The following is a 12,516-nucleotide window of genomic DNA, read 5'->3' on the forward strand; positions in this document are numbered from 1 at the left end:
TTATATGTACACACACACACACACATACTCTATAAGTTCTGTTCCTCTAGAGAACTAATAAAGCACTCTTAGGGCATCTGGATTCTAGTCTGTCAAAACATGTACTTTTGTCAGCAGTGGGGGACAGAGGCCCATTTCCACTCTGTTACATTCAATTGCTTGAGAAGTTGAGAAGTTCCCCTCCTCTTTTAGAACTTCAGCTCGGGCTAGACTGAAATTTGTGGCACTAAAGCAGAAAAGAGCCAGCCAGCATGAAACAATTTGAAGTTTTATTAAAGATATTATAAACTTTAAGTAGGAGGGTGCTCAGAAAGACATATCCAAGTGTGGGTATAGGCTTCCCAAGGGAGACGAGTAATTTTCTTATTATTAACCATGTATACCTTCTTAGTGCTGCCAAGGCACATCTTAAATGGTTGCTAAGAACCCCCCCCCAATTCCTCCTCTTTCTTGTTAAGTGAGATTATAGGGCAGCTTCAAAATTGCCCTGGATGGAATTATAATCTGTTAAGGAAAAAAACAAACAAAAAAGAACTCCTAGGATCACATAGGAGTTGAGCACATGTTCTTTCTCTGTAAATGCGGTTCCTGCTAAAATTCCTAGGAGATTGTGGGTCCACAGTCTGCAGGGGAGCAAGGCTGTATGCAGTTGCTGATTGTGCTCTCACTGTTGCCTTGTTGCTGCAGAGAAGCTGAGGACTTCCTTTTCCTTCTCATGGCCTTAGGACTCCCCTGATTTTATTTTCTGCCTTGCCCTGGGCCACCTGACAGTCACTGTGTGTGATAACTTCTAGAGCCAAACACACTGAGGGACCCTGGTGTCTTATGTTACCTCGACACACAAACTTGAGTTATCTGAAAGGCAGGAAGCTTGATTGAGAAAATGCCTCCATAAGAACCAGCTGTGAGGCATTTTCTTAATTGCTTATTGATGGGGCGGGCCCAGCCCATTGTGGGTGTGACCACTCCTGGTGGTTCTGGGTTCTATAAGAAAGCAGGCTGAGCAAGTCATAGGGAGCAAGCCAGTAAGCAGCACCCCTTCGTGGCCTCTGCATCAGCTCCTGTCTCTAGGATCCTTCCCTGTTTGAGTTCCTGTCTTGGTTTCCTTCAGTGATGTACAATACTGTGGAAGTGTAAGCCAAATAAACCCTTTCCTCTCCAACTTGCTTTTTGGTAATGGTGTTTCATCACAGCAATAACCCTAACTAAAACAATACTCCAGCATAGTGGAGTATTGCTGTGGCAGATCTGACCATGTTTTGGGGAGGATTGTGGAAGTACTTTGGAACTTTAGTCTAGAAAAGCCATTGAGTGTTGAGAGCTCAGTAGGATGTTCTGTAGGAACTTGGAAGATAAGCATGTTGAGCACAGTGCAGAAGATGAAGGCCTGCCTTTTGAAGTTTCAGAGGGAAGTTTAAGGACTCTATCTGGGTAATTTGATATTTTCAATTAAGAGTCTGTCATTCTAGCCAGCTGGGGCTGAAGAGTCAGTCAAGATTAACAAGAGACCAGCATCATTGAGGTGAAATTTTCTAGGAAGTGTTTTCTTAGGGTCAGCACACACAAGCTGTGTTCCTGAGGTGGCCAAGGTTGTACCTTGAGCTGGCATCTGAACTTGGTACTGTAAGAGTCACCAAGGTGGTGCTGGTTTTGAAGGCATGAAGGGGTCTTGCACTTGAGGCTTGGCACTATGAGAGGCCAGGAGAGGCCATTGGTGAAGGTGCAGCCTTGGTGGCCGTTGAAGACCCAGGAATGAAGGGTTCATGCAGAGAAGTCAATGCATGGCACCAGGAAAAGTGCCTATGAGAGGTTATTGGTGAAAGTGTAGTCTATGTGTAGCAAGGGACCCCATCAGTTTTGGAGATGCCAGTACCATGGGATGACCGCCATGAACAGCAGCAGCAGTGGAGTGGAGCCAATCAGAGCCTAGAAGACAAGCTGTGTGTGCTGCAGAGGGCAGAGCAGACAAAAGTGACCCAGGCCCTTGGAGGAATCCAGAAGATTGTGAGTGAATCCCAGATAATTGGACATGAGTTATTTATACTGTTGGAGTTTGGTTTTGCTTGGTTCAGATTGTGGCAGTGCCCTGGTTCTTCCCTCTGGAAGAAGTATTTAATTTTGATTTTATAAGAGCCTCACAACTTAAAAGCTTTGAACTTTTCAAAGAGATTGTAGAGTTTGGAGAGATTGGATATTTTAAAGAGACTAAAATTTGAATGTGTTTGAATTGGTAAAGACTGTGGGACTTTTAAAGTTATTTATGTTTTTAATGTGAGATCTTGGAGATGAATAAGAAAGGAAAGGTGTGGCTTAATAGTGATGTGTTTGTGTGTCAAGTTGACAAGGGGTCAGTTGTGCTGTTTGGTCTTAAGTCAACCTAACACACAAACTAGAGTTATCTGAAAGGAGGGAGCCTAAACTGAGAAAATGCCTCCATAAGAACCAGCTGTAAGGCGTTTACTTAATTTCTTATTGCTGCAGTAGGGCCCAGCCCATTGTGGATGGGGCCATCCCTGGAATGGTGTCCTGGGTTCAGAAAGCAGACTGAGCAAGCCATGAGGAGCAAGCCAGTATCCAGCACCCTCCATGGCCTCTGCATCAGCTCCTGCCTCCAAGTTCCTGCCCTGTTTGAGTTCCTGTCCTGACTTCCTTCTGTGATGAACAGAAACATGGAAGTGCAAGCCAAATAAACACTTTTCTCAGCAACTTGCTTTTTTAGTCATAGTGTTTCATTGCAGCAATGGAAACTCTAACTGAAGACACTTCCCAAATTACTTTTGGTCATGGCGCTTTGTCACAGCAATAGAAACCCTAACTAAGACACACGGACAGGAGAGCACGGGAGTCCTGTTGTCACAGAGAGAACCATCAGTATGATTCTACCAAACCAAATGCAGCTGGAGGGAGAGCCATGGCACCAGAGTCCTCCACTGGCCGGGTGGTGGTGACTGTGTGGAGAAGATAAGCAGGCTCCATGGTTCCTGCGGGCACTGAGCATGGGGAGCCCTAGTGGCAGGTTTATCTCCCCAGGCAGTAAGCTTAGCTAATTGCTTTGGAAGCAAGGCCTTTTCCTGGGCAGCCGAACATGCCACATGAATTGCCGGAAGCAAAGATAAAAAGCCACCCTACTCTTCCTTTATTGAAGTTTAATAATACGAGGGGGCTGTCACTACTTCCCCACAAACTGTTTAATTTAGAAAAGGCGTGGGGACTGGCTGCCTTCCGTCCACAGCTGTGAGCAGTTCCCAGCCCAGCAATTTGGAACCTTCCATTCTGCTGTAGCTAGGCTCCCGTGGACCCTTGGGGATTATGGGTCAGTGAAATTAACCATGTTTGTATTCATTTAAAACAACCTGGCCCTTGAAGGGCAAGATGTTATTTTCCGAGGTGTATTGGATTATAAAGCTGCAAATGAGGCAGTTGGCATGGAAGGCATCTGAAGTATAAAGTTTCGGAATAGGGGGTGGGCTGGTGGAAGGGGGGGGGGCAGGAGGAGGGAGGACAGGGGAATCCGTGGCTGATATGTAAAATTAAATTAAATTATAAAAAAAAAATGGAAAAAAAAGTTTTGGATCATGATGGGGGTGGGGTGTGTGTGAAAATGTGCACATGTGTGTTATTGTTTGAGTCTTCCTCATCTGCTCTCCACCTTATTTTTAAGACAGGGTCTCTCACTAGAATGGCTGGCCAATGAGCTCCCGAGGGCCTCCTATCTCCATTTCCCTGTCTTCCAGCTGAACTCAAGCTCGCTTGCTTGTGATGCAAGTACTTTACCAACTAAGCCACCTCCACAGCCACCAACTTTCTGGTTTTCTTATTAATACTTAAATATTGATAATAATCCTCCCTACTCAGTTCACCCCTGTTATCCCTCCATCTGTGAAAACTTTTAAAGAAGTCCAAATTGCACTTCCACAGAGCAGCATGTGTGTGTGGAAGGGTGCCTGTGGCCGTGGTGTGGTTGTGAGAATGGCTGGAGAACATGGGGATAGGCTGGCAGTATCCTTAAGAAGGAAAGTGATGACTGGACCCTGGCAGAACTCCCATCTACTGAACCTGAGCTCTCTCAGAATCACTTCTTCCTTTGAACATCTCAGCACGGCACTGAATGGGTTCCTAGATCAGTCATCCAGATGTTCATGGCTAAGCACCCTCTCTTTCTTGGTGATCGCAGCTCTGTGGCACTGTGATGTGACTGTCATTTCCTATCATGAGCTGTGGGAAACAGTGATTCTGAGATGAAGATGGTTTCACATTGCTTTCTTCTACCACAATCCTCTTCAGGTGTGTCTTCACCAGCCTCATGCCTCTGATTGCTAAGAGGAAAGAGAAGGCCCAGAGAAGAAAAATGTCTTAAAGGAGAGGCATAATGCGGATGGGATGGAACAGAAATTTCTTCCTGTGGTCCTCAGCCCTGATATGCTCTGCTCCATCCACCACCCAGGCAGATGCCCAATGCAACTAAAACTGAATAAACAAAGGAGCAAGTGTACTGACTTGCTCATCTGGAAAGGCTGGGCATGTCTGTGTTCAGTGGTCTAGCCCTGTTATCACCGCCCAGTCTTTCCCCCTTGCCTTTGTTAGGGTTTCTATTGCTGTGAAGAGACACATGACCATGCCAACACTTATAAAGGAAAACATTGAATTTGGGCTGGCTTACAGTTTCAGAGGTTTTTGTCCATTATCTTCATGGCAGCATGCAGGCAGACATGGTGCTGGAGAAGAAGCTGAGAGTTCTACATCTTGATCCCCAGACAATGGGAAGTGAACTGTCATCACTGGGCATAGCTTGAGCATGTGTCATACCTTAAAGCCTGCCTCCACAGTGACACACTTCCATCAACAAGGCCACACCTACTCGAACAGGGCCACACCTCTTAATAGTGTCACTCCCTGTGGGGCTATGGGGCTCATTTTCATTTGAACCACCACACCCCTTTTCTTCTTGGCTGTTTGCTTCACCCATGTGAGTACTACTCCTGCAATGGCCAGGTGACCAGTGGGACCCAGGTTTCCTCCCTGACTTATCAGCAGTCTTAACCTTGATGGCTGCCTTCTCCTGCATTATAGTAAAAGTCCTGGGTCAATGCCCTTGTGTGACAGTGGGTGGGTCTCGTAAATGAACCCATTTCTTCATCTGGGAAGGTGTGCTGGTTAGTTTGTCAGTTGGACCCAACCTAGAGTCATCTGGGAGGAGAGTATTCCTGAGGAAACATCTAGATCAGACTGGCCTGTGGGCATGTCTGTGAGTGACTGTCTTGATTATTAACTGTTAAAAGGCTCATCGCATTGTGGACAGCAGCAGTCTCTAGGCCAGTGGTTCTCAATCTGTGGGTCATAAACCCCCTTAGGGGTCGAATATCAGATCTCTTATATATCAGATATTTACATTAAAGCTCATGAGAGTGGCAAAATTACAGTTAAAAGTAGCAACAAAATGATTTTATGGTTGGGGTCACCACAATGAGGAACTGTTTTAAAATTGCATTAGGAAGATTGAGAACCAATGGCCTAGGCAGGGATTCCAAAACAGGGTAAGATAGGAGAAAGTAGATAAACATCAAGCAAGTGAAGAAGGAAGCTCATGTCTGTGGTTGCGATGTGACTAACGGCTCCATTTCCTGCCTGGGCTTCTCCTCAGTAATGGACTGGAGTCTGGAATTGTAAGCCCAATAAACGTTTTCTCCACTAAGATGCTTTTTGTTAGGATTTTATCACAGCAGCAGAGATGAATTAGGACATAAAAAGAGAAAGTGCTCGCACTCAAGCCGTACATAATGTGTTAGTATAAGAGAGAGAGTCAGAAAAAAGAAAAAGGGGCCTGGGTCCCTGTGGTGGTTGGAAAGAAAATGACCCCCATAGGCTCAGGGAGTGGTACATTAGGAGTATGGCCTTGTTGGAGTGGGTGTGGCCTTTTGGAGGAAGTGTGTCAGTGTGAAGGTGGGCTTTGAGGTCTTGTATGCTCAAGCCATGCCCAGTGTACAGTCTCCTTATGCTGCCTGAGATCTGCTTACCCTCTCAGAACCTCTGTCATCCTCTCTTCTCTCTCGCCATGCCATTCTGTCTGTCTCTACAGAAAATGCCTGCCCTTTCTTTCCCTGGGCGCAGGGTTCTCTGCCTCCTCAGGAATGTTATTCTACCTCTCATCTTGATAGTAAAATTCTCTTTTGTTCTCAGTTACTTGCTCTGGAGAGCCTAGGCCTTGGGTCAGGGGGATGGTCTGAGGTTTTCATTTGCACAAGAAACAAAGCTAATCATCTTCTGCCAGGTTGTCTTTGCCTATGTGACCTTATTCAGGTCCAGCAGGGAAGTTAGTTACCTAGAAGTTCAGCAGGTCTGAAATATTTGGCCACACAAGAATTTCATAGTAGAAGACAGCTGGAATATTAAGGCGGGATAGTACCAAATATTCATAATAAATGGCTTGCCTCTCAACAGACCCTTGGCCGGTCAAGGTGTAGCTTTAATACACAGCTGGAACTCTATGATGTATTCTTGTGGCCCACAAGAGAGAAGCAATTAGTGGACATCACAACCTGGTAAATAGTATCCTGGAAAACCACTCTGTGTGTAGATAGAGCTGGACTGAAAGGTAAATATATCCCTAAGACCACGGAGTTGGTTTGCGCTACGGGTGGAAAAGAAGGGTACAGTCTGGAATGAGGAAGGAGAGAAGAAAGAGAAACAGAGAATCCTCTAGCTATGGCACTATTTGGAAGCTCTCTTTTAGGGGAATTATTTTTCACCTGATGTATTAATTATATTTGTAGCAGGAAAAACAAAACAAAATCAACTGACCTTGTCACAGAGAGCATTGAGCCAATCTCTGACATGCTAGTTCCATTTGACTCTCCATGTCCAACAATAAAAGCAGCCCTTGCCTGAAGCAGCATGTAACACACAGCCTCACATGGGTTAAAAGAATGGTAACCATGCAGTATAAACCAATGCCACTGAGTGCCACTGAGCGTGTGTGATGGATAAGATACCAGATGAACTTGTGAAGCAGAGCCTAACCATAAGGATACAGCCCTGGGGCCAGTTAAGGACCAACTTCTTGGTAAAGAGCTTCAGGGTGTGGCACGATGGGAGAGTGCTTGCCTAGCATGTGCAAGCCTGGGATCCATCCTCAACGCAGACCACCAAAACAAAATCAAAGTCCAGACTCGAGCATGCTGTGTGATGCATGTGCCATGTGTGCCATGCTTCTTCGCGGTGTTTCATAGTTTCTTATGAGGCTGAGGCTGGATTGCTACACACCCAGAAGAAGCAGAAGAGACTCTAGGCTGCCACTAAGGAGGCTCAACTCGATACACTCTAGAGATACCTGGACAAAGGGAACCTCAGTTGAGAAATGTCTGTTAGATTGGCCGGTGGACACGTCTGTGTGGGTTTTCTTGATGAATGATTGATGTGGGAGAGCCGTGCCCTCTGTGGATGATGCCACCCCTAGGCAGGTAGTCCTGGGTTGAATGAGAAAGCGGTTGAAGAAGCCATAGGAGCAATCTAGCAAGCAGCTTTCCTCCAGGATCTCCGCTTCACTTTCTTTTTCTAGGACCCCCTTGAGTCCCTGCCCTTCCTTCTTTCAGTGATGGACCGGGGAGTTTTTTCTCTCTGGAGTTGTTTTTGGTCCATGTTATATCAATGCCACAGAGAAGCAAGCTAGGACACAAAGGAAGCGCTATGAACTGGTCTGAGAAGCAAATGGCCTGAGAAAGCCTCCTCAGATAGAGAGGGGGTGACATCAGCACTGAACCCCCAGAAGCAGTTAGGAGTGAGTGTGGTAGTAATGCTGGGGAATGAGCTGCAAGTAGGTTCCAAGCAGAGGGGACACACGCAGAGTCCTAATGGATTTTTCTGCATTGTTGTTTCAGCACTTCAGGGAGCATTTGGACAAACTTTTTGCCAAAGGAATTGGAATGCTGGATATCGCTCTGAACGAGGCCTTCAACATACTCAGTGATGTAAGTACCTCTTTGACCTGCCTTTCTTAGGCTCAGGACAATAGATGGGATTTGCAGAAAATCTTGGTCAGTGTTCTTTTTAGCCCTGAGGTACTCTGAGAGCAACAGGCACAGACCGGAATGCCACCCACATCTGGATCAGGGTGTCAGCTCTTGTCATTTTGAATGTGAGCAAATGAAGGGTCAGAGGGATGAGTCACTCAGTACCACACACCTTGTATGTGGTAGATAATTAATCTGGACCTGGACTTGCCTTGATCTTGCTTTGCCACTCAGTGAAATTCCAATCTAGATTTGGGGGTTTCGTACCTAGATACACTGGCTCTTGGGTCAGAGGTTGGAATAACACCTAGAGTTTCTTTTATCAATAACATATGGCACAAAGAAAGTCATTTTGGTTTCAATCCTGAGCCAGTGTTGTAGCGTTAATTCTAATTGGTCTTAATAATAAAAATTCAGAGTCAGATACCAGAGTGGAAGCTGAAAGATCAGAGAAGCAGAGCAGCCAGCCACTAGAAAGACTTCTTACCTCTAGGAATCCTCAGACTGAAGGGGGCCGAGCTTCTATCTCTACCCTGCCTTATCACTTCCTCTCTCTGCCCAGCCATATCACTTCCTGTTTCCTCCTCCCAAGTACTGGGATCAAAGGCATGAGATCCCAAGTGCTGAGATTAAAGGTGTGTGCCACCACTGCCTGGCCTATAGTGGCTAGCTCAGCACTCTGATCTCCAGGCAAGCTTTATTTGTTAGAGCACAAACAAAATACATTCACACAGTGTCTTTTCCTCTTATAGAGGAAACAAAATCAGGGAAGGGAAGTGTCTAGTCATTTTCCCCAGTATAAACCCAAAGCCAGCCTCTCTTGCCTCATTCCCAGGGACTGTTAGCCACAGGTGATTAACATGTATGCAAGAGCTCATGTTCTGAAGAAGCTGGGGTGCATTCAGTAAAGTGCTTGTCTAGCATACACAAAATTCTGGGTTCACAGCCCAGTAATATGTAAATTGTGCATGGTGGCATACACCTATAATCTTAGCAATTGGGAGATGGAGGCAGATGAATGAGAAGTTCAAGGTCATCTTCAGCTACATAGTGAGCTCCAGGAGTCAGTCAGTCTCCACCCCTCACTCCCCCCCAGTTCATGTTTTAGAGAGCACATTTCTGTAAATAGCACATTAACAGCACAGAAACCCCTGACCTGGGCAGAGGGCCAAGTGCTCCTTCACGTTGGTTTGGACCCAGGCAGGTGACTTCTCAGACCTTGGAGCTGTCAGTCTCAGCAGTCCCGAGTTTATCAGTCTGTTCCTAAGAGGTGATGCTGAAAAGACTTGTTGTGGTTTGGAAATCCAGGCTTTTGATCTCGAGAACTACTCTGAGCTCAGCCTCTTGCTGGAAGTCTTCCCCATGTCACATCCTTGCTTTCCCGCTCTTGGTAGTAGAGGAGGGTGAGTTAGGGGACCATTATGTGGTTGAGATTGTGGTCCTCTGGAGTCAGGTTGGCTGAGCAGGGAACCTGTGTATGATACTGAATAAGGGATTCTCAGCCTCACTCCTCTTTTCTCATCTCTGAAGGCAGATGTGTGACTTTCCCTGGAGACACATACAGAAATGGCTGTTTACCCTACATAGGCCATGCACAAACCAGAGAAAGAATTCCACCCAGGTCCAACTTGGTAAACAATTTTTTATTGGAGTTACTTATAGCTGCATATATAACTCCAAGGGAGGTACCTTACCAAGAAATCCCATCCCAACGTGGGTGACAGCTCCCGAGAACTCTGCCTTTAATGAGATCCCATTACCTTCACCAGACTGGGCTGTCACTGCATTGTCCTGCTCCTTTCATTGCTAGGACTCCAGGTCAGGATATTCTGTAGGTCACTGGAGCAGCTTCACCATGGCAGATGGATGAGTCACTCCTGGAGGAAATTTAAGAACAGGGCTTAATAAGAAGAGAGGCATTCTGGGAAAGAGTGAACCATACGGCTACGAATCTGAATGAGATCATTTTTTAACTCCAGAGATGTACCTGATAGGATTGAAGTTGATAAGATAAAGCAAGAGTTGTAAGAGAAATTAGGGTGCTTACACTGTAAACAAAAGTTTATAATATTGTTCGTGAAATTTCCAGAAGGTATCCAGGATAGGAATAAGGCCATCCTTCACTTTCCTATAGGCCTAGGCCTGAAGCATGGTTCATTGCCATCTTCTTTTCCTTATTAGGAAATATTTTTATATAAAATTCATAGTGTCATCTTATCAGCTATGTTGGAATTCTTGAGTCTCAGCTAGTTGGAAGCTTTAACTAAACTTTAGTCTCAGGGACCCCTCCTTCTTCCACACCCTGTGACTCCATCTTTCTCTCCTGTCTTAGAACAGCTACAGTGTCCACTCTGAAACGTGGCCTCACCTCTTGCATGGCCTCTCATTCATCCCTCTTCTTTTTCTTTGCCTGGAACATTTGGTTTAATTTTTTTCCATTCATCAGTTTTGTCTTCAGCCATTCCTGAGCCAAGGTTACAGCCAGATAAATGCTCACCCACCAAGTGCACACATGGCGTGCAAGTTGGGGAGCTACCCTCATCCTGGATCTTTGCAGTGCACTCACACACACATTTTCACCATTTCAAAACTTAAATATGTTTTTGCAAGAAGGTCCACTGTATGTATGTGTATATATACATATATATATACATATATATATATATATATATATATATATATATGTATGGCTAGGAGAAGTTTGTAAGGTATAGGCATTTCACAATGTGTTTCAGTGTTTAAGCATCTGAGCTCAGATAATACTTTATATCATGTCATAAACTTAATATTAACATCTTGTAGTTTGGGTCCACTAAGCATATGTTTGGGCATAATATCCTTTATATCCTGCAAAACATTGTGTCCACACTGCCGGAGACCACTAAGACCCAGAGAAAACACCTATATGAGTGCTGTTCACCCCCCTCCCAAATCCTTGTCAGTATTTTTTTTATCACACATATGTATGTCTGTATGTGTTATTTGTGGAGGTCGGAGTCCAGCTTGTCTGTTCTCTCCTCCACCATGTGAACTCTGGAGATTGAACTCAGGTCATCAGACTTGGTGACAAGTACCTCTTACCCATTGAGCCATCTTATTGGCTCCCCTTATTTTCAACGGTGAAACCTCCCACCTATGCATATGGCCCATCTTCACGTGCAGAAACCCTGTGGAGTCTGGCCAGTCAGACCCCAGATGGACTGCTCATCAATCCTGGAGAGCTGGAAAGGGCTCTAATGAGGACTGCCAAATGCCCATGCTGGAGATGGCTAGCAGTTGGCACCGTGTTCGTCCGAGTGCACATTCATCTTACAGAGAAACATTTCCACCCCATCTCTCGCCATTGGGCTTTTAAACAGCTAAATTCTTAGACAAACACAGAGCTGGTTAATCTTCCATGAAAATGAGGCTTCATCTATTTTCCACTTCATCAATGTGGCCTTTAAGTGACAGAATTCTCTTCCTGTGTGTTATGTCTGACTCTGTAAGCCTATCTAAAATTAAAAAGCTCACACACACACACACACAGAGAGAGAGAGAGAAAGAGAGAGAGAGAGAGAGAGAGAGAGAGAGAGAGAGAGAGAGAGAGAGGAGAGAGAGAGAGAGACTCCTATCCACACATACACTAGGACTGTGACTGGAGCATAGAATGGCTCAGAGGTTGCAGTAATTAAATGGAATTTATTCTGTCTTGCAATTACCAACATTTCAGTTTTGGTACTTGCTCAGATGACTTAAAGGCTTGTGGTCGCTGATACTCGGGGCTTTGAAAAGAGCATTTAAATAAACTTCTAAGCCCTCTCCAGGTATTGATCTCTACTCCATTCATTAGACTCCACAAAGAACACAGAACCAGTTTGCCACAGTAGTTACCATCTACCTTGTCATGTGCCAGCTGCAATTATCTTTTTTTGGCGATGAATGTGATCTTTGCAGTGATTACCTTTTAAAAATTTTTCTTAGCCAATTAAATAAAATTCAGTGACATTTCAAAGACTGTTAATCACAACCAAATGCTCTAAATGTCAGGATGCATTGAAAGTTTCGCTGCTAACTGATGAATCAGGGGCCTAATTGTAGTTCATCACCAGGCCCTTGTCATTGTTATTATTATGGAAAACACTTTCATCACTCTCCCTATTCAGTGAAAAAAAAATGTTCTAGACAAATATGAAGAGAAGAGATATTACTCATCAAAGCATTTGAATTTAATTGCATTCCTCAAAATCCTCCAAGTCCACGTTGCTGCAGAGGATATGCAAGGGGCCTGCCTTAGAGGAAAGGTCTGGCATTGTAATGAACAGCTCATGGGGGGCCTGATTCCAAGCCGCAGCACTCAGATACCTCCATCCCCCTCCCGTTCTTTCCTTTTGTTGGGAGTGTTTCTTCCAGAATGTTTTTGTTTTGTTTTGTTTTGTTTTGTTTTTTGAGACAGGGTTTCTCTGTGTAGCTTTGCACTTTTCCTGGAACTCACTTGGTAGGCCAGGCTGGCCTCGAACTCACAGAGATC

The 12,516-nt window shown here is 45.0% G+C and overlaps 1 protein-coding gene across 1 annotated transcript in view; it reads left to right on the forward strand.

Annotated features, from left to right (window-relative positions):
- The window catches only part of Cacna2d3 (calcium voltage-gated channel auxiliary subunit alpha2delta 3), an 827,473-nt gene that overhangs the window by 434,833 nt on the left and 380,124 nt on the right, over nucleotides 1-12,516 (forward strand). Inside the window, exon 10 of the mRNA XM_059274534.1 lies at nucleotides 7,875-7,964. Within this exon, the coding sequence (XP_059130517.1) occupies nucleotides 7,875-7,964 (90 nt within the window). The remainder of the gene's footprint in view (nucleotides 1-7,874; nucleotides 7,965-12,516) is intronic.

Source organism: Peromyscus eremicus, chromosome 9 (genome assembly GCF_949786415.1).
Source record: "Peromyscus eremicus chromosome 9, PerEre_H2_v1, whole genome shotgun sequence".
NCBI classification, from domain to species: Eukaryota; Metazoa; Chordata; class Mammalia; order Rodentia; family Cricetidae; genus Peromyscus; species Peromyscus eremicus.